The sequence below is a fragment of the Micromys minutus genome, assembly GCF_963924665.1.
Source record: "Micromys minutus genome assembly, chromosome: 6".
Taxonomy (NCBI): domain Eukaryota; kingdom Metazoa; phylum Chordata; class Mammalia; order Rodentia; family Muridae; genus Micromys; species Micromys minutus.
This window is the reverse complement of record NC_137975.1, coordinates 26,156,488-26,181,576: the sequence shown is the minus strand read 5'-3', so window position 1 is coordinate 26,181,576 and position 25,089 is coordinate 26,156,488. Positions and strand designations below refer to the sequence as shown.

The 25,089-nt window shown below is 48.8% G+C and overlaps 1 protein-coding gene across 2 annotated transcripts in view; it reads left to right on the top strand.

Annotated features, from left to right (window-relative positions):
• The window catches only part of LGR6 (leucine rich repeat containing G protein-coupled receptor 6), a gene marked incomplete at its 5' end in the record, with an annotated part of 114,683 nt that overhangs the window by 15,233 nt on the left and 74,361 nt on the right, over nt 1-25,089 (top strand). For both annotated transcript variants that reach the window (XM_080917701.1, XM_080917702.1), the window contains 3 exons: nt 11,977-12,048; nt 14,634-14,705; nt 22,472-22,543. In XM_080917701.1, coding sequence (XP_080773827.1) covers nt 11,977-12,048; nt 14,634-14,705; nt 22,472-22,543 — 216 coding nt within the window. The remainder of the gene's footprint in view (nt 1-11,976; nt 12,049-14,633; nt 14,706-22,471; nt 22,544-25,089) is intronic.

Below are 25,089 nucleotides of genomic sequence, written 5' to 3'. Positions count from 1 at the left end.
TACCTACCTACCTACCTACCTCTCTATCTATCTATCTATCTATCTATCTATCTACCTACCTACCTACCTACCTACCTACCTATCTATCTATCTATCCATCCATCCATCCATTCATCTAAGATCAACAATCGACTCTCTCATTGAACCTGGGACTTACTGATTTGGTTGGACTGGCTGGCCATCAGGCCCAAGGAACCTTCTGTCTTGTTTCTCCAGTGTTAGAACCACAGGTGCACCTTTTTTTTTTTTATGTCAGTGTTGGGAATCCTAACTCAGGTCATTATGTTTATATGGCAAGCATTGTATCGTCTGAGCCATCCCCCAAACCCGTTTTGTGAATTTTAGTGAGGGTCTATCTGTAGACCTCAAATTCATTATTTAGGCAAAGATGCCCTTAAACTGCTGCTTTTCCTTCTATCACCTCCCTGTAAGTGCTGGCATTTCAGATATGTGTTACCATGCCTGGCTCAAAAAGAAAAAAAGAAAGATGGAAAGAAAGAAAAGAAGAAAGAAAAGGATCTAAAACTAGCTTTGAGATAGTTCACTGGTAGGTATCTGCCTAGCATGTGTGAGGCCATGGGCTGAATCCTTAGCACCACAAAAGAACAAACAGCCCCTTACCCGTTAAGAACAGTACACATCACAGAAAGGAGTGCATAGCATAGGTTGAGAGCTTCCGAGGTTTCGCCAGTGAATACATTGTTTCCCCAGCCAAAGAGCAACAGAACATCATCATCTTTGCGGAAGTTGTCTGCTCCCATGCCCTTTTCTGGTCACCATCTTCTCCCGGGGCAGTGGGGATGGTGAGTTCAGTGTTGGCTTTGTGCTTTATGGAGAGGGGAGTTATGTTGAACCTGGCGTCGGTCCCCCAGTGTGTTTGTAATTCCTGCCCATGGCTGCTTGTCCTGGTTTGCTCATCCTCACGGCTGTGTGGTACTCACGCGGATGAATACGGCACAGTTTGTCCGTTCTGGGGGTGCTGCTGGCGTTGTTATGGGTATTGCTGCTGAGAGTTGTTCTGAATGGATGTTTAATGAGTACACAGATGCACTTCTGTTGGTTAAATGCCCAGGACGGGAGTTGCTGGGTCAGAGTGGTCCCAGGACAAGTCTTAGGAGGTGGAGTAGCTGTTGTAGGTGGAAAGTCTGAGATTGGTTGCTGGTTTGGCCCGAGGTACCAAGAGAGGGGAGTGATGGGGGTTCGCAGAGGGAGAGGGCAGAGAATTCCAGGGGGAAGGATGGTGCACACTGAATCCCACCTGACAAGCCCGTGGCATTTGAGTTAGTGTCCAGTGGCTACCATGACAAAGTGCCAGAGAGCTGGTGGCTGAAAACAGAAATCCTTCACCAGTGTTTGAACCAGAAGCCCTGAATGATGACGCCTTTACTATGGCAGCTCTAGAGAAGAATCCATCTCACCTCTGATGGGGTGGGGACAATTTCTGCTCTTCCTGTGCACTTCACTCCCCCGACCCCGTGTGTATTAAGGGCAAATATCTACAGACTTTTGAGTCCCCCCCTGGAGGGTCCAGGATGGGCTTCTCATTGTAATCTGTCACTTAACTGTGTCCACAAAGACCCGTTCTCCTAATGTCATATTCACAGCTTCTAGGCAGCCACACAACTCTGTGTGTGTTTGTGTGTGTGTGTCTGTGTGTGTAAGAGAGAGAAGGGGGAGAGGGAGAGGGAGAAGGAGAGGGAGAGGGAAAGAGAGAGAGAGAGAGAGAGAGAGAGAGACTGACTAGTCATCTCACCCTCCTCCTACACACCCACTTCAATTTCTCTCCAGCAAACTCTAGGTCTGAGCATTTACCATTTACTGGTGGGGAATTATGCTCCCAGATGCAGCTTCCTCCCGGAAGTCCTCTCTGATGGTACATCAGTCCATTGTGTTCTGAGTTCTGTCCTGAGTGGATCTATAGTCCCCACCCCCACCCCAGGGTTCCTGAGGACCTGGAATCATCCTTTCTCGTCTTTATGCAAGGCACACACACTTCCTGTGTACTCAACAAGGGATTTACATTCCAGGACACTGAGAACAAAGACCTTGGCTCTGGGAACCTTTCCATAGGGGTCTGGTCCAGCTAAGGTGCTGAGCATGGAGTAGCACCCAGAGCCAGGACTTCTTTTCTTATTTTCTCTTCTTTCACAAACCACTCTCAGCCTCTGCCACCTCAGGTGGACCTGGTGGTTACCTGATCTAAGGACCTGTGTGACTCCACAGAGCAGAGGAGGGAAGGAGGGAGGGGCAGGGGCATGGAGTGAGCCCAGCCCTTTGCCATTCCTTGGAGGAGGCTGGAAGACAGGAATGCCTTTGGCTGGGAGACCCTGGCCAGAGATCAGAAGATCAAAGGCAGAGAAGATCAGGGGCGAGGCAGGTGGCACCGCAGAGAGAAGTAGCAGCTGGTGCCTCCTAAGGGCAGGGCTGACCCAGAACGCCCTCCCCTGCCACCTTGCCATCTCTGCTAGCTGCTTTGTGGCTTCCGTGTTTCTTTCTGATGGAGGTGCTATGGGGTGTGTGTGTGTGTGTGTGAATGCTCCTGAAGGAAGGAGTGCCTCTAGTGGGCAGAGTTAATATCCTCAGGCACCTGGATTCTACTACTTAAACCCCACAGCAAATCACTTAAGAAGGAATTATATAAAATTATACCACCTTTTTTAGACCCCCCCCAAATGAGGCACACATAGGGTAAGTAACCTTAAGGCCATCAAACCACTATTCAGTGTTGGTGATAGGCTACAAAGTAGTTATCTGACCATGGAGTGCTCCTTAATGGAGGGTCAAGAATGCTAGCACAACTGTAGCGTGAGCAAGAGTGGGGCTCAATAGCAAGGACTTCTTGTTAGACAGGAGTTTTGAACCTGGATCTTCCGTCTAGTCTATTGTGATGAACCAAATAGGCAAAAAGTTGCGGAAAAGGAGAGGCGAGTAGGGGCTCCACTTATAGGGAAGGATACGCAGGAAGGGGCAAAGAACCAGAGTGGCTCAGCGTGGGCCGAATGGGCAAGGGTAGCGCACAGGAGGCCTAAGGGTCTGGATGGAGCTCAGAGCAGCAGAGCCGCTCGCTGGCAGGCGGGGCCCCAGGGGCGGGGCCCCAGGAGCGGTGCTCGCAGGTGGGTCCAGGTAAGGGATTGGGGGAAGGGCGCCGAGCTCCAGAAAATACCACAGGTCCCGGGAAAGGAACCCCAAGTTCTACAGCATGGGCGGCACCCTCCTGGTTGTCCTTGATTCCAGGTGCGCCCGGGCACAACAGAACTAAAGCGAGTGGGTTGTCGCAGCAGCGGCCGTGTGATCTGAGGGCCGAGTATCCATTCCTCCCTTTAACATGGGGACAATGCTCATTCCCTTGCTCGTTTAAAAAAAAAAAAAAAAAAAAAAAAATTGAACTAATTGACCTAGAAGGTGCTCACGTTTTGGGTGGGAAGAGGGGAGACCGATGCAGGGTGGGTGAAGGAAACAGCAGAAGCAGCTGTCACTGGGCACTCCCGCCAGATTCAGACCCAGTTTGAACATGCCAAGTTGGCCCGCCCAGGGAGGGTGTTGGCACCATGGGTGCCATGGTGCCGTGGTTCAGTGTGTATGACACGGGCAGCAAGGTGCAGCCAGGTAAAGGTTCTCCCCAACCGCCCACTGCGCTCGGGATTGCCACTATCCTGCTCCCCACCCATTACTGAGGGGGCCCAGGTACCCCAGGTACTCCTCCTGTTGGGGGAAGTTCCATCTGTATCAGCACAGCTAAGGACCATGGGTTGGGGGCCTTACATTAGCCTTCCATCCAGACACTCCAAGATTGTGTCTCCCAGGAATAAAGACCTCAGGACAGTAGCCTCAGCTGTACGAGACTCCACCCTTCTCTGCTACTGAAGGGGGAGACTCTCTAGCTAGGGTTTTTGGGTTTTGGTATTTTTGACTCTGTTCAGCCCTAGTATTGAATCTGGTAGTGAAGTCTAGGTGCAGAGATTGCCTGGGAAGTTCTTCCTTCCAGGAGGGCTGTGGAGGCTAATGTTGCCCCTCTCTCCAAGCCGTAGGGCCTACGGGGTTCTAGTATGCAAGGGTAGTTGAATTTTACACCCATGCAAACCACCTCAAGGGCCATGATGGCCTTGTAGCTGGAGCCAGAGATCAGAAGCCATGGAGCTGCAGGAGACCTGAGTTTGCAGGACTCAGCGGGTTATTCCTCAGATGACAGCCATGGCTGTTGTAGGGCTAGAAAATGCTTCAGTGATTAAGACTGCTTGCTACTCTTCCAGAGGACCTGTTTCAGTTCCCTGCCCCTACACTGTGTGTTTCATAACTGCCTACAACACCCCTCCTCTGACTTCTGAGGTCACCTACATAACCACCCCCCTACACACACACCGTCACACAACACATAGGCAGATACACACACAGAGAGAACAAGAGACAGAGACACATACAGACATACACAGACATACACGAACAGACAGAAGCACAGGCACGCAGACGCACAACACACATACACACACATAGAGAGACAGACAGAAAGACAAACATAGACATACGCACACACACAGAAATGCAGGCACAGGCACGCAGGCATACAGCACACACACAGACACAGCACACACAGACAGACAGAAAGACAGGCATAGACCACACACACACACACACACACACACACACACGAAGCGGCACATACACATAAATAAAAACAAAACTTAAAAAAAGAAAATGGACCTCGAAGCTGGCATGTGCGTGTGTGGGGCAAGGACAGAGAACTGGCCTCTGTGGCGGAACTCCCAGACTGTTTAGGGAGAGCAGCCACAGGAATGTGCCATCCGAGGGTAGGAGATGACAGCTCCTAATCAAGGACAGGATCCTGTGGCTTGACCATGTGACTGCAGCCTCAGGGACCAGACTCAAAAAGCCACAGGGATTAGTCTGAGAAGCCCCATAACTAAAGTCCCAGCCTTAGGACTGGTCACTTAAGCTTTAATTGTCCACTCTGTTGCCACTGTCTTCTATAGACTTGGCTCTTTAAGGACAGGGAACACACACTGCTAAGCTCTGTGGTTTCCTCACTGAGCGCAGTGGCCGTACGCTGTAGCCGGTTACAAATACTTCCTGTGAAGACAGAGCTGCGTGATCAAGCCGCTGGCTAGAGCTCTGGCGTTGGGGCGGTGGGCAGCGAGGTCACGCGATGCTTATTGGCTTTCTGTGCACCAGGCCTGACTTAAGCTCTTTACCGTGGGGGAAGGCAAGGCAGAGTCAGGTGAAATAGCATACACAGCGTCTCAGGGCCAGGGAGAGGTCAGTCTGGCTGCAGCAGGGCCATTGCTGGCCCGTGGAATGCCACGTAATGATGGACTGTTCTAGATCTTGTTAAGAAACAGAAAGCAAGAGAGGCAGTGCACAGGCACTGTGCAATCCTTAGACTGTGCTTTGTACCCAGGAAGGGTCACCTGACTCTGAGTACCACTAGGAGCAGCTCCCTTGGCCTCTCCAAGAGTCACAGTGGAGGGCAAAGGGGGCAGATGTCACACCTTGCGACTCACTTTCTGTGGCACTTCTGAGTGGAATTTGAGGCCCTGTAGGCAGCTCTAGCTTAGCAGCTTCATGAAGCAGTGTTGGGATAGCCCTTCTGGAACAGACCTGGCTCCTTCCAAAGACATCACCCTGTGATGCTGAGGGTTAGACCATCCTCAAGCTCCTTCCCTTCATTCTTCTCAGGAGCTCAGGCCCCCCAGCTTGCTGCTCTGTGACATGTTGTCCCTTTCTTCTTCAGAGAACCACCATGTAGCCCAGGCTGTCCTGAAACTGACTCTGTAGTTCAGGCTAGCCTCAAAGTCCCAATCCTCTTACTTCTGACTCTCAAGTGCTGGAATTACAGGTGTGTACTACTATGTCTGGCAGAAAAACACCAACAACAACCACAAAAGTCACCACCACCACCACCACCACCACCACCACCACCACCACCACCACCACCATCACCACCACCACCCCTTTCTGTAAGAGAAAGGGGGCCGGGTATGGTGCTGCACCAAACCACAGTTTCTCATAGCTAGCAATTTTGAGAAGAAGGTATGTCTCCAGCTCTCTTCTGTCCTTGACTTCCTATCTGTGCCACCAGACTTTGAGACAACCCAAGGTGCTGGTGATGTGACAAGTACCACGGTCTCTTAACCACAAGTACAAACAAAATTGTATGAGTGTGTGTGTGTGTGTGTGTGTGTTTTCCTGGCACTGTTAGACAGGCCGGGAGGCATTGTTACCAAAGAGAGAGCCGAGCAACGACAAAACAAAGCAAACAGGCCTTTATTTCAAAGCACAACATTGTTCTCACATAGGATTTTGTGCAAAGCCCAAGAGAACAATCCGTGCTGTTATGTGGATAGAGAGATACATTTCCCCCCAGTGGAAGTAACTCCCTTGTTTGGCAATTTATGAAAACTGCAAAATCCAAGAGAACTTGGTGTCGCATTGTGTGTCTGGGGTTTCAAAGAATGTAATGTCCAAGGAGACCTTCCTTTTCCGGCAGGAAGTTCGTCTCAGGGAATAGACCCCACAGAGGAGGCCACATTGGAAAGCCTGGGGCCTTTCTGAGCTTTAGAGCCCTTGGGGAATTGTTTTTTTTTTTTTTTTTTTTTTTTTTTTTGCAGCATGACCGTAGTTAGCCCTGCTCCTCTCCAGATCTGCTTTTGCTGTGTAAATGTCAGCAAGGTGCCTGTCATAATGGGGCCTCTGCAGACACAAGGGATGATGTTTTTAGTCTTTATTGTATCCATCACTTAATTGTGGTGCTGAAGTTGTATCCTGGGTCCTTTATCGTCTTAGGCAGATGTGGTGGGGATCCCCCTTTCTCCCTACTCCGGCTTTCTAGCATGTTCTATCTAGTCCTCACCGCCATTGTTCACTCCCTCACTGTCTTCCAACATTGTGGACGTCTGAATACTTTAGACTGGTCCTCAGGGAAGGGCTTTACTGAAGGGTGTTAGGCAACCTGCTGGATCCTAGCAGGAGACCATAAGAAGGCTCAAAAGAAATGCTTGTGCCATCGTGGGTCCCAGATAGTGCCAACATGCCTGAACATAGCCTGCGAGCACGGCTAGCACATACGCATACGTGGGACAGAGCACTGGGAAGACTCTGTACAACTATGACATACTGTAGCCATGAGTGACCAAGAGGGACTCAGTACTTCGTATTACAACTCTTGTCAGGCGAGTACTGGTACTATGATCATCCCATTTTACAAGTGAGAGAATAGACACTTAGAGGCAGGAAGACAGGATCAGGGTCACACAGTCAATACGCTCAGGCAATGCTAAATGCAGCTGTGGTATTCAGTATGTGGCTCATTGGGTGACTATGTACAGAGTACCACAGAGACTCCCATGGCTCAGCTCTGCCTCTAAAGAGGTAACTATGGGACATAGCATGGCTGGGGATAGGTTCACACCAACCTATGACTCAAGTCTGCCTGCCTGCCCCCCCCCACACACATATACATCATGGCTATGGAAGAGAGGCTATGTTAATTAGTTTGACCAGGGTTCTTATTTCACAATGAAAATGTGTATCAAATCAGCAAGTTGCATAAATGTATGGAATAAATTATATGATAAATATATTTATGACATATATAATATAGTACATATTAATATGTACAGTTGTAATAACCCAACATAACTAACTGTAGAGATGGCCAACTTGAGTTCTTAGCCCAGAAAGCAGAGAAAGGGCTCTATGTTGTCACTCTCTCCTCAAATGTGGGGTTTCCTTTTACCTGCACCCCAACAGAATCCACAGCTTGTCTGTCATTGGTTTTTCCTCCCATAGGGAAAACTCAAACAGACCAGTCTCCCTGGGTCCTTGGGTCTCGGCCAGCTCCTGGGGGAGCATCTCCAGGTGCCCACCCCCTCCAGCCTGGTTCTGCTGCTCTGGGCCTCCTCAGTTTCCTAGCATCCTCCCTCTTATCAAACCTGTTCCCTGTCTCTATGGTGACACTGCCTCACCCAGCTTCCTTGGGTGGTCTGGTTGCCTCACAGGCTAAAGCTCTGAGAACATTTTCCTAATGTGCAGCCAGAAGCCTCCACTTCCTGTGCCCAGGGCTACCCCTTTCATATTGCCACACCCTTGAGCAGTCTCTCCCGTCAACATCCACCCCATCCCTCCCACCACACCGTGTTGTGTCCAGTCGAGAGCACACACAGCCCCTCCGGGTATCACAAGGCCTACTAGGAATAAAGTTTCAGAGTGAGACTGTTGGCCACCCTCCACACCCTCTGGCTGTCAATGACAACAGTTAAGGGAGGGCGCTAGGAAATTGAGGGGACCCAGAGCAGCAGAACCAGGGTGGAGGGGGCAGGCACCTGGAGATACTCCCCCAGGAGCTGGCTGAGACCCAGAACATAGGAAGGTGCAAAACGAAACATTGATATTCAAAAATCATTAAGAATTTTAGGATGGCAATAGCAGAGAATCAAGCCTGGGCTCTCCAGAGTGTGGGAATCTATGAAACCGGACAGTCCCCAGGCCCTGAACTTAGCCCCGGGGAGCTGCCTCTGTGCGTTGTGGTATATGTGCTATGATAGATGTATGTGGTATACATGTGACATGGTGGGAGTATGTTATGTAGGATATATATGGTCTTTGTATATGTTTTGTGTATGTGTGTGCAGGATATGGCCTGTATGCTATGTGTGTGCACATGGTGTGGTATGTGGTGTTTGGGTGATGTGTACTGTATCTGATGTATACATGTGTAGTATGTGGTATATGTGTGGTATGTGTGTGATATGTGGTGTATGTGATATGTGTATAGTGTGTGTAGTGTAGTATACATGGTAATTGGTGTGTGTGGTGTAGTATGTGTGCTATGTAATGGTGTTCATGGATGTGGTGTGGCGCACATGTAATGTATACTGTGTGATGTAGTGTGTTCACAGGATGATGTTTATAGGTTACGGTCATAGGATAACAGTGGTAGAGCAGCATTGTGCTTAGGCCTGGGAATCTGTTTCAGCCACAGATTAGCTAGATCCCAAAACTGTGTCTCTGGACACCACCAGATTCTACCTGGACGGTGAGCAGAGGCCAGGAGGAGTCAGGTTTGTCCAAAGTCACACAGCCACTGGAAGACCTGGGGAAGCTACTTTCTTTCCCCAAAAGGCCTTTGCCTTTCAGATAGGTAGATGCCCCAGGATACCGTGTAACTTTTGTTTAGTCAGAGGTCTAACATGCAAAGGTGCTGAATGAAAGAAGTATCCACCTGTAGGACACATGGATGCCCAGGCTCTGAAAGACAGCATAGGAAGGTACATCCAAGCACTCTCAAATCTCAGAACCATGTGGACAAGCCAGCGGAGGCACAACTGAACCTTAAGTACCTAAGGGTTCAGGTGCCCCTCAATTTCCCTCAACCCCAGGCATGCCACAGATGTCAGAGCTGTGTCCTCTGGGTTGTACAGCTGGTCTCCTATGACAGGCATAGGTCAGAGCTTTGGACTTGACAGGACAGACTCTGTGCTGGGAGTGTCTGCTTGTCATTCCTTCCTTCTATTCCCTAGGGGTCCCAGAGCCACCCCTTGGTCCTGTGGAGGCAGTGTAGAGGGCCTGGGCTTGGCCTCCCTTCTCCAGTCCTTGTGGTGTTCCTTCGCTTTCTCCTTCCCCTGGCACCAGCCTGACCCCCTTCCCCCCACCAGACACCATTTAAAATCCACCCTCTGGCCCCACCTGGCCCCTCTACAGCAGCTGGGCTGGGTGCTTGTCTGGGGCAGGATGTGTGGAGGGGGAGTGGGTGGGTAGAGGTGCAACCCCCTCCTCCCCAGGGAGAACAATGAAGCCTCTGGCCTTGGTGGAAAGGTGGAGGGAGTGGGTGGGGGGCATGGAGCTGCATCAGAGCCTCTGAGTGCGGCCCCTGGGGGGACATCTGAGTGATGAGGCCTGAGTCACATGCCCTGTATGCTCCTTGAACTCCCGCTCCCTTGCCTGTCAGGACACATCCAGAAATGCACAGGGTAAATATTTAGAGGTAATCGGCTTTTTTTTTTTTTTTGGTGGCACTTCGCACCTCCTCCTTACTGAGGATGAGCCAGGCCTGGGATTCGAGGGAGAGGAATCCAGGTAGACTCAGGATTGCCTCCGTGAGCATCGATTCAGAGCTGGAGGATCATGAGGGTTGAACCCAGGCTTACATGCACCAAGGAGCCCTCTTAGTTCCACTGGCAGGACCTTCGCTGTGACCAGTGTGCCTCCTGCAGCCTTCGCTGGGCCCATCCATCCTAGTCCCTCGGGCCTGCAGATGCCCTTCCATTTTCACAGGATAGTGGGGAGGGAGGACAGACAAGAGCAGCCCACGTTGCAAATGCCATTTTTCTTGGCTTTACCCTGCATGGAATGTCTTCCTTGGAAGACATGGAGTCAGAGCCCAAGCTTTATCAAAGATAAAACTTTTGAGACTAAACAGTCTTTTTATAGACTGGAGCTGGGCTCTCTCAGCACATGTCCCACACCATTCCCAGCCTGCCTCTCTGAGTACGCATGGGAAGCAAACCAGTTTCTGGGTACACTGAACCTAGAAGGTTTGAGGGTGAGTTGTACTTCTGGGGGAACTTCAGGAAGGCCTGTGCTTCTCAGTGGCTTTGTCCACCTCTGTAGCCCTAGGGAGCAGCACTCGCACAGAGAGGAGTGTTAGCTGGTAGGGGGTCGAGACAGGATGGAGCCCAAACGTGTCAGGCATCTGTCTGTAACATGGACACTCAGGCACAAACAGAAGAAAATGTTAACATTGGCAGTACCCACAAGTCAAGCCACCGGCTCCCCTCCCCCTCTCATGTCTGGAGAGCTGAGGCTGTTGTTCCTAAGACACCAAGGGGAGAAGGGAAGGAAGAAGGCAAATACTTATTAACTATGTACTATTTACCAGGCAGTCTGCAAACATTAGCTCACCTAATGCTCACAAAGACTTTACCTATTAATCCTTTTTCTGTTTAGAGGATGAGGAAATGGAGGGTCATCGTGGTCAAGATGGGTAATTAGAAGAGACATTTGATTTGGGGGCTCTCTGACTCCACTCAACCCTCATTTTTTTTTTTTTTAAATTTCACTTTTAACTCGTGTGTGTGTGTGTGTGTGTGTGTGTGTGCACTGGAGGAGGGGAGTGTCTCTCCTGTGGGTTCGAGGGAATGAGTCTAGGTCATTAGTCTTAGCAGGGGGTCCCTTTTTCCTTAGAGGGAAGTCGCTGGCCCCTTTTTGTTTGCCTGGATGTAAAATAGCAGTTCTCCCCGGATTATAGGTAAGGTTTAAATGGGATTATCTGGATAAATGCTAGGCAGTGCCTAGTATTAAGGTGGGTCTTCAGTAATGCTGAGGGAATTATGCTGATGGTTTTGTGTGCGGAGCATCTTAGGGAAGAAAAACACAAGTTCTTTTGGATAATACGGGCATGTTAGAATGCTTTAGATGGTGAGAACTCAAGAGACCAGCTCTGCACACCCTGAAAGATACTCAGGGACCTGGACATCTTCAGGGAGGTTCCAAGAAGTCAAGAAAGGCAGAGGTTTGGGAAAGCAGAGCTAAGAAGAGGAGGCTGGCAGAGACCTCAGCATGCAGTAAAGCCCACCATCTCTGAATGGGACAACACATGTGGCTGAGAAGAGCCTGGGTTCAGGAACGTCAGAGCCTGCTGCATGGGTCTCAGTGAAGACTTCACTAGGGACCATGCCTTCCTGCTCATAGCTTGCCCCTGGAGAACCTGCCAAAGGAGCATGAAAACCAGAGGGGGCAGGAGAGGCCGGAAAGTGATCTGGTTTTTTTTTTTTTTTTTTTTTTGCCCTAGAGTTACACGTGGCTGGCTGCTATTGCCAGACAGCCAGTGGGGTCCATATGGCATGGTGGGAAGGTGGAGGAACAGTGGGAAACCCTGGGGTCCTCCAAACAGGGCTGGAACTGACCATCACAGATAGTACAGGTGGGTAACTACAGCCTGTTCTCCACTTTCTCTCCACCCAGAGACCTCAGTATGAACAACCTCACAGAGCTTCAGCCAGGTCTCTTCCACCGCCTACGCTTTCTGGAGGAGCTGTGAGTTGATGGATGGGCAGGAGTCGGGGTGTGGGTGGGTGGGTCGGCCCGAGTCGGGGTGGTTGGGCCGGAGTCCAGGTATGGGTGGGTGGGTGGAACTCTCTGGTCAGCAGCTATAGGGTCCTGGGCTCTTCAGAGCAGGCTGGACCTCAAGGGAGAAAGGAGAAAGGAGGTCTTGGAAACCGGTGTTTAGTTGAGGCCTGATACATGGGCAAATTCCAGAGTACCAGTGTTAAGCCATGAGGCATTGGAGGTGTGAGCCAAAGCTCTCTGTAGCTCTTTCCCCCGCCCTTTTATTTTATTTAATTTATTTGCTTATTTGTCTGCTAAGACAGGGTTTCACTGTATAGTTCAGAGTGGTCTGAAGTTCACGACTGTAGCTCAGACTGGTCTTGAACTTCAAGATTATCTTTCTTCAGCCTCCCGAGGGCTGGGATTTCAGGCATGAGTCACCGTACTCCGCATAGCTTTCCTTCTTAAAAAAATATTTTTTTCTAAGTTTTATGTGTATGGTTCGTGTATGCCTTGGGTACAACATTTACAACTTTTGCTCTAGGAACCAGAAGAGGGCATCAAAGCTCTTGAAACTGAAGTTACAGATGGTTGTGAGAGCTGTCTAGTGGGTGCTGCGAACTGAACCCACTAGTCTCTGGAAGACGAGGCATTGTTCCTAAGTGCTGACTCATTTCTCCATGGCCATGCTTTCGCTCATGAGCCGGCCTTTCCCTGAAAATCACCTCTGAACCATCCCTATTATAAAGGCTCTCCACCTTCGGAAAGGAAAGCTCCACGTGGGCGGGGCTGGTGGTGAGCAGCAGAGGTCATTCTGAGGTGGGCGTGGCACAGCTGGGATAGGAACATAAAGGGGAGCGAAGGCATTAAGTAGGCCCAGTTTTCCGGGTCTCGCTCTCCCCAGGAAGGGGCTGGACCTTTTTAAAGGCCCCACCTAAAGGACAAATCATCACCTAGGCCCCAGTCACAGAACCCGAGGGTGTCGATCCCAACTATCTTTTTGTAAAACAACAGATGTCAAATAAAGAGGCAAGGGGCAGCGTCCCCCCCAGTGGTAGAGATTAACAGGCGAACTGGCTCTGCCACTGAGCCGAATGAATCCTCCTCATCGAAGCTGGTGATAATGGAGCACGCCTCCAGTTCTGGCACAGGGGAGGCTGTGACCACCAGGTCGTCCTGGACTTCCTAGTTGTTTAAAACCAACACTACAAACCCCCAAAGGACACCAACAACAAAACAACACGTGCACACAAACCAAGCCTCAGTTTTCTTTATCTGGAATTCTGGGGCTAATACAGGTTGAGTGTTCTCAATCTAAAAATCTGAAATCTGAATTTTTTTTTTTTTTTTTTTTTTTTTTTGAGACAGGGTCTTAGTGTGTAGCCCCGGCTAGACTAGAATCCTCTATGTAGCTAAGGCTGGCTTTGAATTAATTCTTTTCCTGTCTCAGGCTTTCAAGTACTTGAATTACAGGTATGTCATATTACCGTACCTATGTTTAAAATCTGAACCATTTGTGCCACCACAGCTACCAACCACAGTGGGCAGCTCGGCACCTGACCTCCATCTGACAAGCACAGGAACACTGAAATATTGTCAACCATTGTAGCTCAGTGTTGGGGTATTCACTCTCAGCATGTTTGAGGTACTATCCTCCATCTTCAGCACCCACCTGCCAAACAAAAAATTATTACATAAAATTACATACATACATAAAAATACACACATACATACACAAAATTACATACATACACAAAATTACATACATACATAAAATTACATACAGACATCTACAAAATTACACACATACATATAATTACATACAGACATCTACAAAATTACACAATACATATAATTACATATAGACATACACAAAATTACATCCATAATACACAAAATTACATACATACACAAAATTACATACATACATAAAATTACATACAGACATACACAAAATTACACACATACATATAATAACATACAGACATACACAAAATTACATACATACATAAAATTACATACATGCATGAAACAGGCCCCATGTTTATAAAGCTATTACATTTTGGTCTAGTCAGTGAGATGCTCAGGGGGAGAGGCACTTACCACCAAGACAACCTAAATTCAATGGAGAGAACCTTAGGTTGTCATTTAACTTACCCATATGGGTCATGGCACATACTCACCAACACACACACATAGACACACACATAGACACACACACACACATAGACACACATACACAAGTAAATGTGAAATCAGACAAAATCCAGTAAATTTATGTTTAGACTTCGACCCACCCCCAAGATAGCTATCTAGATGCAAATATTTGGAGAGCTGAAGAATCCAAAGGCCAAATACCCCTGGCGCCGAGCATTTTAAATACAGGGATATTCAATGTACTGCCCCTCCCAGGATTAACGGTGGAATGGAGCTGCTGCCTGTGAGGTGAACAGTGAACCACAGAGCTCAGAAAACGCCAGCGCTGCCACCACCCTCCCTCCTGTACCCCCAAGCAGGACTTCACCTTCATGGGTTCCCTGGCAACACCTCTGACCTCTGTCTTTGATTCGCAGACGGCTCTCAGGGAACTACCTCTCGCACATCCCAGGACAGGCATTCTCCGGTCTCCACAGCCTCAAAATTCTGTAAGTAGAGGCGAACCCTTTCACATAAAGACATGGCTCTGAGAATGGCGGTGGGGGTTTCCATATCTCCATTCCTCATTTCTCTCATCATTTCTATGTCTTTTCTTTCCCTCATCTGATGTGTAAACAAAGATTAAGAGGAACCCAAAGTGCCTGGCAGCTCTCAGGGATGAGGCAACTCTGTTTACGAATGATGATTGTTACAGGGCTCTGTTGGGGTTTATTCTTATTCTTTACGTGTGTGTGTGTGTGTGTGTGTGTGTGTGTGTGTGTGTGTGTTGCATGAGTGTGGAGGCCAAGAAACAGCTTTTAGGTGTTGGTTCTCTCCTTCTACCACATGGGTCCCGAGGACAGAACTCAGTTCCTCCATCAGGCCTGGCAGCAGGTGTCTTTACTCACTGACCCATCATTGTTCTTTTGATTTAAGTTTTGAGGGCTGGGGATGTAGTTCAGTTGGTAGAGTGTTTGCTTAGCATATAGGAGGCTGTGGATTAGGTCCCCAGTGTGACAGTGCATGCCTGCAATCCCAGAACTCTAAGATTTTCATCTTAGAGAAGCCCAGAGGATCAGATTGCTACATCCATAAAGCGCTTGTCATGTGAGCATGAGTCCCCAGCCCCGTTATAAAGCCAAGTGTGATGGTTTGTACTTATAAGCCTAGCATGTAGAGGGTTGAAAAAGGTGGACTCCTGGTCTCAGTTGCTAGCCAGCCTAGCCAAAGGGGTGAACCTGGTCCCAGTGAAAGACCTGGTCTTGAAAAACAAACAACCTCCCCCAAAACAAACAAAACAAATTAAACCAAACAACAAACCAAATCAAACAAATCGCACAAAAAGAAAGACAGACAGACAGGAAGGAAGGAAGAAAGAAAGAAAGAAAAAAAGAAAGACAGACAGACAGACAGACAGACAGAAAGACAGACAGAAAGAAAGGTACCTGGTGGTAGCTCGTGCCTTTAATCCTTTCCCTCCAGAGGCAGAGGCAGGCAGATTTCTGTGAGTTTGAGGCTAACCTGGTCTACAAATCGAGTTCCAGGGCTACATGGAGAAACTGTCAAAGCAAAACAAACAAAGCAAGGGGAGACTGACTTTGTAGTTTATGTGCACATGAAATCACACATCTGCCCCCGCACAGACATTAACAGGTACATGCATACACACAAATGAACTTCAACATCATTCATAGCTATATAGTTTGAAAACTTTGTAAAACCCAGTACTTTAATGTTTTTTTAGTTAACATTCAAGATAATGTTTTTTTTTTCCTTTACTTTTCTCTGTGCTAAAATCATTTTAATGTCCTCACTAAGGAGATATCTCAAGACACTAGCAGATAGGAAAGCAGTATTCACCGTGACATTTGATTCATATGTGCCATTATACTTGGCTCAGACTTACTTCCCTCACCTTTCCCATCCTTCCGTTTGTCCATTGATTTGTTTTTTGGTCTTTGTCTTTTGAAAGAATATCTTTCTATGTAGACCTGGCTGACCTGCATCTCAACAACTCAGTAGGTAGACCAGGATACCCTCAAATTTGTATTGATTCCCTTTGCTTCCTGCCCTTGTGCGTATGGGCTACCCCATTCAGCTTTTTTTTTTTTTTTTCTTTCTTTTTTTTCTAGACAAGGTTTTGCTCAGCTAAGAATAGCTCAGACTCTGAAGTGCTGGGATTATAAATAGGCAATGCCCAGCTCCATATATGCCTTTTCCTCTTCCGTATTTCTCCTTAGTCTCTGTGCCTCCAGCTCTTTGCTATCATAAACATTGAGAAGGAATTTTCTTCAAATCGGGCTGCTTCTTCTGACCCTTCATACCTTCTCAGGATCAAAAAGAGCATGAGGTTGGGAGAGGACCTGGTGTTCCTTCACTTAGCTCTCCTTGCTAGTGAGCCCATTGTAGAGATGGGAGAGGGGCGCTGTCCACTCCCACCCCAACCCATGATGCATCTTGTCCTTGCCAAGTCTATCCTTCCGAAAGGGATAAAGCTGGGAGGAGACAGGAAAAAGTGGATACAGGGACTGAAGGCGGGTGGATCAGAGAGGGCAAACCACCCCAGGGACCAGTGTGAAGGAAATGACCATTTGAGGGCTGCTCCCAAAGCAACAGAATGAGCCCTCGGGGCTTCCCTAAAGTGGCAAGTGTCTTCCCAGGTCTGTGGATTGGTTCCGACTCGACCTGCTGGGTTTCTCTGTACAGTTGTGTTGATTGTTGGTTGCACAGAAACATCTGAATGAGGGGAGAAGGCCTGAACCCCAGTTCTGTGCCTGGCTTTGGAATGGTATTCACCCAAAGGCACATCCCTCTCCTGTTTTCTCACAGTGGTTCATGACAGTGGCCTTTCTCTGGAGTTTCTAGTTTTCAGATAATTGTCAGTCTGTATTTGAGCTCTTTGTGTCTCTGGTCTCCAGCTCCTCTCTCCCTCTGCTTCTAAATCTCTGACTTCTAGGGCTCTGAGTTCTCTGTGTATTTACTCCCTATAGCTGTCCAGGGTGTGGGGGGGCAGTGGGGGAGGAGGCATCTCGAACCCATAGCATAGTGCAGGCAGACTGCTTGGTGGCATATCTGTGCCCAGTGGCAGGTTTAGACCTGCAGTGGGATTAGAAAGCAGGGCTCTGTTTGCTGGGCCTTCAGAAGATGTGAGGCTCACATCCCGTTCCTAAGGCTCTGGCTTAGAGATGAGCCTCTTCTTTCTTCTCTGCCTGCATTAGGCAATAAATCAAAGACTGGAAGAAACCGCAGCCGGCCCGCCCCCTTTCAACCAGCGGCGCCTGGGCCCAGTGAGCAGGTTGGACAAAAGCTGTGTGTGGGAGCCAGGACAGCAGGCTGCTCACCCCCACTCTGCCAGTGACCCCCATTTTGTTCTATCCTTAAAAACCACCCATCACTAAAGCCTTATATTCTCTGCAAAGCTCCCCCTTTCAGGGACAGTAGGCAGGCTGGGGACCCCTACCCATCTCCCCTAGAGCTTCAGAGCAGAAGAGTCCATGTATGTCCTGGGTACTAAGTTTTTTCCAACAGCTAGTGTCAATTTTGCTGATTGCAGGTTCTTGTCTCTCAAACCTATAAGGAAACTAAAGCACCCCAATCCTTGGCTTAAGAGCTTCTCTCTATACAAGGAGAGCCTCACTTTTCATGTTTAGACCCTTCCCAAGGCTGTGGCTTTTTTTCCTCTGAGGCCCAACTAGAGGAAATGGGCAACAGAGGACAGGAAAATGTAAGGGATCCTGTCTGCTCCCCTCCTAAGGGACTGCATCAGAGTCCCCCCCAGTTGACTCCCCATACTGCCTGTGGCCCTCCTCGCCTCTGAGGGTTCTCCAAGTTCTCGTTTAGAGCAGGTCTGATCCAGAGAGTCAGCCCAAGCAGGAAGGTCTAGCCTTGTACCAGTTCTGTTCCATGAGACTATAAGGATCCAGATGCCAAATTCACAGAGCCACTCTAAGGGAAATCATACTCCTGAGACCCCAGACATGTGGGGCACAGCCTGGTCTCTGGCTGTCCTGTCCGCTGTGCCTTTGCCTGGCACAGAGAAGCTGTAGGCAGAGTTTCTGGATTCCGGCACCAGTCCAAGGAGATAATCGTGTGTGTGTGTGTGTGTGTGTGTGTGTGTGTGTGTGTGTGTGTGTGTGTGTGTTGTGTTTCTCCATTTTACCTTCCCACAAAGCTTTCATCTTAGAAAGTGAATATGGTCTAGCCTTGGCCCTTTCCATCCTCTGCAGACCATCCAGGTCTTAGAGCCACCCTGGTTCAGCTCAGTGGAGCCATATCTAGAACTTAGTTCTGCTAAATGAGCTTCAACTGCCTTGCACCAGACCCAGATTTGTGTAACGAGGGTGGAGGCTCAGGGGCTTGCCTCCCCTCTCTGCTGTTAGAAACCTGGTTAGGAGGTTTCTCCAGGGGCCCAAGGTTAAGAGTGAGATTGTGACTCAAGATTCCTAGACAGTGCCCTTTTAGTAAAGACCAAGGTTCTAGAAGCCTTTCACTGCTTCTGAACTTGGCCTATCCAGTCCTGCAAAGCCCGGTTGAAGGCAGAAAATAGCAGGAGGGAGTTAGATCTTGGTTCCAGCCCAAGGAACTCTAGTGCTCAATCAGTTGTAGCTCTCTCCACATTGTATGAAGCTATCTCAGGCTGACACTGCCTGCTTCCTCTCTGTTTGGACTGACGAATTGAGTGGAGCCAACTTGGGAAGGGCTCACGTTTCCTGAGAACACTGATATTTTCAGCCTGGCTCTTGAGATGCTGTGAGGAGCCCAGGGAGATCTTCTAAGCTGCTTTTCAGCAAGAGGCCAAGTTCCATCCTCCTGAGAGACGGGGTGACAAGACCTCACCAGGAAAGGGGGCATGAGGAGGACAGCAGGGAAAATGGCTAGATTTCTGTTCTCCAAGACTTAACCTTCTTTCTTTTAAAATGAGGATATTGGAATGGATTCCTCAATAGTTTTAGTTGCAGAATTAAAAACCAAAATCACAAACCAGTGGCAATGGTGCAGGTCTGTATTCCCAGCATTGGGAAGGTGGAGGAAGAGAACCAGAGTTAAAAAGCCAGGCTGAGCTATAGATAAACTGCCTCTCAAAAAGCCAAGACCCGGAGCTGGACAGATGGGTTAGAGGTTAAGAGCACATGCTGCTCCCCAGAGGATCCAGGCTCAGTTTTCAGCAGTCACATGATGGTTCACAACCATCCTTAACTCCAGCTTCAACAGCTCCAACAACCTCTCCAGGTCTCCCCGGGCACCAGACAGGTACACGGTACACATGCATACATATAGGCAAAACGCTCATGTATGTTGAAAAAACAATTAGTGGCAGAGCACATGCCCAGCATGCACAGACCCTGGGTTTGATCCTCAGCACAGGACAAAACCAAAACCAAAATATGAATATATCAAACTGATGAAGGCCGGTGAGCTTCAGACCCTGCCTCACTCACCCACCCATGTCTCCCCAAGGCACCAGATTCCACAGAAAGAGCCTGTTAGAAAACATGGGGTGGGGCTGACTCTCTGCCACCTACCTGCTGCCCCACGTCTCTGAAATGCATGGTTTCTGCACCCAGATGCCGCGCTGGCAAGAGAAATATTCCGAGGATGTTCTTTGTAAATTACAAATTTGGGAAGGGGGTTGCTGAGAACCAGGCTACCCACTAGACACCTTTTTGCACATTAGACTCAACCTGGAGCTTGAAAATTAAGTAAGCATCATTTTTTACACCAAACCTAACCCCAGAGGCTTAAGTGGACTGTCCTGTGGCCTGAGCACTTTCCAGGTGCTTCTAATGTGCATCTAGAATAGAGAGAAAAAAAAATTAAATCCACTTTGCCCCACCAAATACAGCCATGGTTAGAAAAAGGGCACAAAATACTGGCTTGGAGTGGACCTTAGAGCCTGGCCCTAATGTTGCTGTTAATTCGATTTGTAACTCTGGGAAAATCACCTCCCCTCTTTTGGCCTCCATTGCCTTACCTTGGAGAATAAAGGGTTACTCCCTCTGACAGTCTTTCCACCCCTTCCAATGCAGCTGTGCCTCCATACAGTTGGGAAAAGTGGCTGAGAACAGCAAAGGAAGCAGGTCAGGCTCAACACCAGTGAGCACTCTACAGTGCAGCTTGATTCACAAAAGCAAGCCAGACTGTCTGTCCCAGCACGGCTTTTGGGGAAAAGCTGAATTCCCTGACACTGGAAGGAAGGGGAGTTAAGAGCCATGCAGAGGCGCTACTTACAGATTCTGTGTCTTGGAGGCACAACGTGGAGCATTTAAAGATCATTCTAGGGCCAGTGAGATAGCTCAGTGAGCAAAGGGACCTGACACCTCCAGGATCCACATCATGAAGGGTGAGTCAGTTCTTACCAACTCTTAGATTTTCCTCTGATTTTCATATGAACACACACACACACACACACACACACAGACACACACACACACACACTTATAAAAAGATCTTTCTAGATCTCATTGTCTGGGCCTCAGCACCTTTCGAAAGGTGGGAGTAGGGGATAGCGTCAGTGCAGATAGATACGTTAGGGGTGCTCCGTGGAGGTTCTCCTCACCTTTGTAAGGACTTGGTGAAGCCCCTGGAACCCCATGCTTCAATGGTAAACCCTTGATCTTGTAACCCCAGCTCTGGAGGCAGAAACACGGGAGTCCCTGGGGCTCTCTAGCTGGTCAGCTTAGTCTACAGTGAACTCAGAGGGAGACTGACTCTGTCTCAGAAAGCAAGGTGGGAAGCTCCTTAGGAAGCTGAACTTGTCCTTCAGCCTCCACCTACATAAGCATCCATGTTCATGAACATGCATAGACACACACACATATACATGCACACATATGTGCATGCATTTGCATGTTCTGATAGTAACTGCTGTCGAAGGGCATCTCCTGTATTTCCTTTTCTTCTTTTTATAAGATGACTTTTTAATATTTATTTTATATATGTTAGTACACTGACACACTATCTTCAGACACACTAGAAGAGGGCAAAGGATCTCATTACAGATGGTTGTGAGCTACCATGTGGTTGCTGGGAATTGAACTCAGGACCTCTGGAAGAGCTGTCAGTGCTCTTAACCACTGAGATATCTCTCCAGCCCCTGGATTTCTTTTTCTTAATGTATTTAATTTTATGTGTGTAGGTTTTGTCTACATTTATGTTTCTGCACCATGTGTGTGTGAGGTGGTTATAAAGTCCAGAAGAGGGTGTCAGGTATCCAAGAATTAGACTCACAGACAACTGTTAGCCACTGTCTGGGTACCAGGAATTGAACCCTGGTCCTCTGGAAGGGCAGCCAGTGCTCTGAACCACTGATCAATCTCTCCAGACTGTTTTTATTTACATGTTTAATTTTCCTCCTTTTTGTTTCTGTGCTTTTCTGCCAGCTTACCCAAGGCCCCTGTTATGCCTGGATTCCCTGGAGTCAGCAGCACCCCTTGTAGAGATGCTCATTTTTCTGTTGCCCCCCCTTCTCTGCTCCCCGACCCTCTCTCATGCATATAGGGTTTCTAGCCCCCCAAGGAGCTTCATGGTTTCTGTCTGCGGTGCCCTCCTGGGTTTTTGTGGTTGGCTCTAGTGCTAGGCTGGCAGCCTCAAAAACAGCTACTTAGTATGTGCTTATGTGAGCTTAAGCCACAATAGGCTGATGATGGGGCCACTTCAAATTGCTTCTGCAGACAAGGGCTCCAGAAAGCACATTCTTGCAATGCCCTTGAGGGACAGCCGTCAGTCTTACCTTTATCCATGTCTCCCATATCACAAAGAATCCTTTAGGATCTCAGCTGAATAGACAGGGAGACTGAGGCCTGAGAAGTAAAACTGAAACACTTCCAGGCCCAAATTCAGATTCAGCAGAATCTCCCACCCTCTCTCTGTCTCTGTCTCTGTCTGTCTGTCTGTCTGTCTGTCTGTCTGTCTGCCTCTTTGAGATTCTTTCCTACTGTAGCTCAGGCTACCCTGGGACTCAATATATATCTCAGGCTGTCCTTGAACTTCTCTCTGCCTCACAAGTCCTGGACTAAATGTCTGTGCCTCCATATCCCGCCCCCCCCTCCACTGCCCTTTTTTTCCTGCATGTCTTCCAAGCCCACCAGAGACACCTCTGATGCTGGGCTGTCCAATCCCCTGTGTATGTCAACCATGCCCCATTCACTGCTAGCAGGTCTACACCTCAAACTCCGAGCCCTGAAGCAGGAGACATGGGGAGAATTTCAAAGGAGGCACCCCTACTCCACTGCCCTTAGTACCCAGAGACTCTTACAGACCTCTCTCTCCCCTTCAGGATGCTTCAGAGCAACCAGCTCCGAGGGATCCCAGCAGAGGCGCTGTGGGAGCTGCCCAGCCTGCAGTCGCTGTGAGTCATTGAGAGCCCACCTTCCTGGTCTGTGGCACAACCGGGCCCTGCCTCACTTCCTTTTCCTCTGCACTTCACTCACTGGCGCAGAGGGTGCTCCCGGCTCTGCTTTCCTGAGGGTTTCATTGTCATAAACGTATGTCTATGTGTGTTTGCAGGACTGTGGGAATGGAACCTCCCTAGGTAGGGCTATCAGAACAGCTGTGCTGGGGACACTGGCACTGTGCCATAGGAGCTGGGTTGTGGGGTGGAGACTGGTGTCCCAAAGAAGTACCAGCAAGAAACTGTCTCTTCCTCTTAGCTGGTTTTTGCCTGGGGCTCACTAGGAGGAGGGGGGCAGGTTTAAAACTTTCTTGCCTTCTTAGTGGGGGGATGGGAGTGGTAGGGGGTACTGTGATCATAGACTCTGGGCCACCCATGATAGAGCCCACTCCTAGGGAACCCTGCAATTCACTTTTTACCCAGCAGGGGAATCATGGCAGCAGGACCAAGCTTGCTCATGAAAGTGGAAATAGGCGTTAGGGTCAGGGAAGCTGGCCCTGCCCACCTATTGGATTGAATGGATGCTAAGCTCAACACGGGGCTGGGAGCATGGTAGGTGCCTCACACTTGCTTATAGAAGCCAATTGAAGTTGTTGTTGTATCTCTAGCCATCCAGTGGCATGGATGCGTATTTTGGGGAAATCAAAGTTAAAACATAGGACTCAGGTAGGCATGGACATGTAGCCTGCTGGAACCTAGGCATGGGTGGTGAGTGTGTGGGAACAGGCTTTCAGTGTCCTTGGCTGTAGCTTCTGCTGTGACCTTGCCCAGAGCATCAGTCTTAACCTGTTGTGATCGTCCTTGAGCAGAAAGGAGAGAGATAAGGAAGGTGGCTTCTTTCTGGATTCTACCTTTAAATTGAGGATCTCTGGCTAGTCACAGCCACCACTGTTTGGCTTTCCTCTCTATGGGTACCTGGGTCTACGCTCCTTTGTTATCTGAGTGTCCTGAGTGATAGAACCTGCCTTCCCTCGCTCTGTCATCTGTCTGCCCTCCATCCCAATGTGTCTAGGCCTCTGGCCCCAGCAGTCTTTCCTTCATCCAGCAGAATAGGTATGCAGGATGCCTTGGGAGGCCAAGGTCAGTAGATGAAAGCCAGGAAAGCCTGTGTGTGCTGTCTTGCCGGCAGACTAAACATTTGCTTAGAACGCCAGCAAAGAGCTGGGAGAGCCAAAAATAAGAGGTGGTACGTGAGGTGGGGAGAGGGGCGACATTTCAATCAAAGCATCAAACAGACTCATAGGAAAAACTTGGGCTTATTTGGAAGTTAAGTCATTAATTAAAAGAAAAAAGCGAGTCACACCTTTTGCTGGAGGTCCCAGAATGTCCTGCTTTCAGAACAGGCCTGGTACTTCTTGTTAGATGGGAGGTTTCCCTCATGCTTTCTGAGAGTGGGCTGCTCCCTGGCTTGTGGGAGTAGAGCATTCATTCACCTTGGCCCCACTGCAGCCCTCTGCTTAGGCAGATGAAGGCAGAAACCAAGGCAGATGGCTGGGTCTTGCCTGTTATAGTTCAGAGAATGCCAGCCTGCCAGGCAAAGGTTGGCTTCAGACTGTGTCTCTGATCCTGACTACATGCCTCAGTTTCTCTATCTACAAAGTGGGAATCATGACCTTACCCTGCCCACCTCCAAGGGCTTTCCTGAAAAGAACACAGAGAATCCATTGAGAGAAGGAGAAGGCTCAGTGAAGCTATTCCAACTGTTCATCAAACCAGTCGTTGGCTTGTTCATCTCAAAGTATTTTTGAGACTGTAGTGAGTCAGCAAGATTTGTATTAGGTCTTGAAGGGCCAGGAAATGTCAATCATGTGAAGAAGCAGGGAAAAGTATGGTGGGCAGAGAGACCAGAAGAGATTAAGGTAGAGAAAGGTAAAGGAGGGAGAGACTGAGTGAGCATTGGGGTGTTTGGCTGAACTCTGTGTGTGTTTGTGTTGTGCTGTGCTGTGCTGTGTGTGTGTGTGTGTGTGCATGTGTATGCTATTGTGCATGTGTGTAGTGACTTGCATGTGTGTGTATGTGTGCAGAAGAGTGATGAGGAAGAATCCATTGTGAGGACCCCGAATGGCTGGTGTTATATTCTGAGCTTTTGAGAAATGGAAGACTCAAGAAAAGATCCTGCTCCAGACATCCAAGGGAGGTGCTCATCACCACATCCAGTTCTCACCATGTCAGGTACCTACAGTAGGACCATCTTGTGTTACCAAGATGAGAGGACAAACATAGCTGAGCTCACTGCCCATAGACCTGCGTATCAGCTCCATGTATCCTATCTACCACGTGGCTTCCCCATCACCCTCCTTAACAAGTGCCCTCAGCTAACAGACAAGGAGCCTGCAGGAAAGTTTTGGGGCTATCCAAGGTAGAGTTGTTGAGGCATAGGTGGGTTTATTTCAGCAATGGGATTCCAAGGTCACGTGGAAGACCACCCTTTGACTACCACCGTTCAAGACCCTCCTCTCTCCGCAGTGCACGAGCAAATGACAATGTCCTGTTTTCTGTTGGAA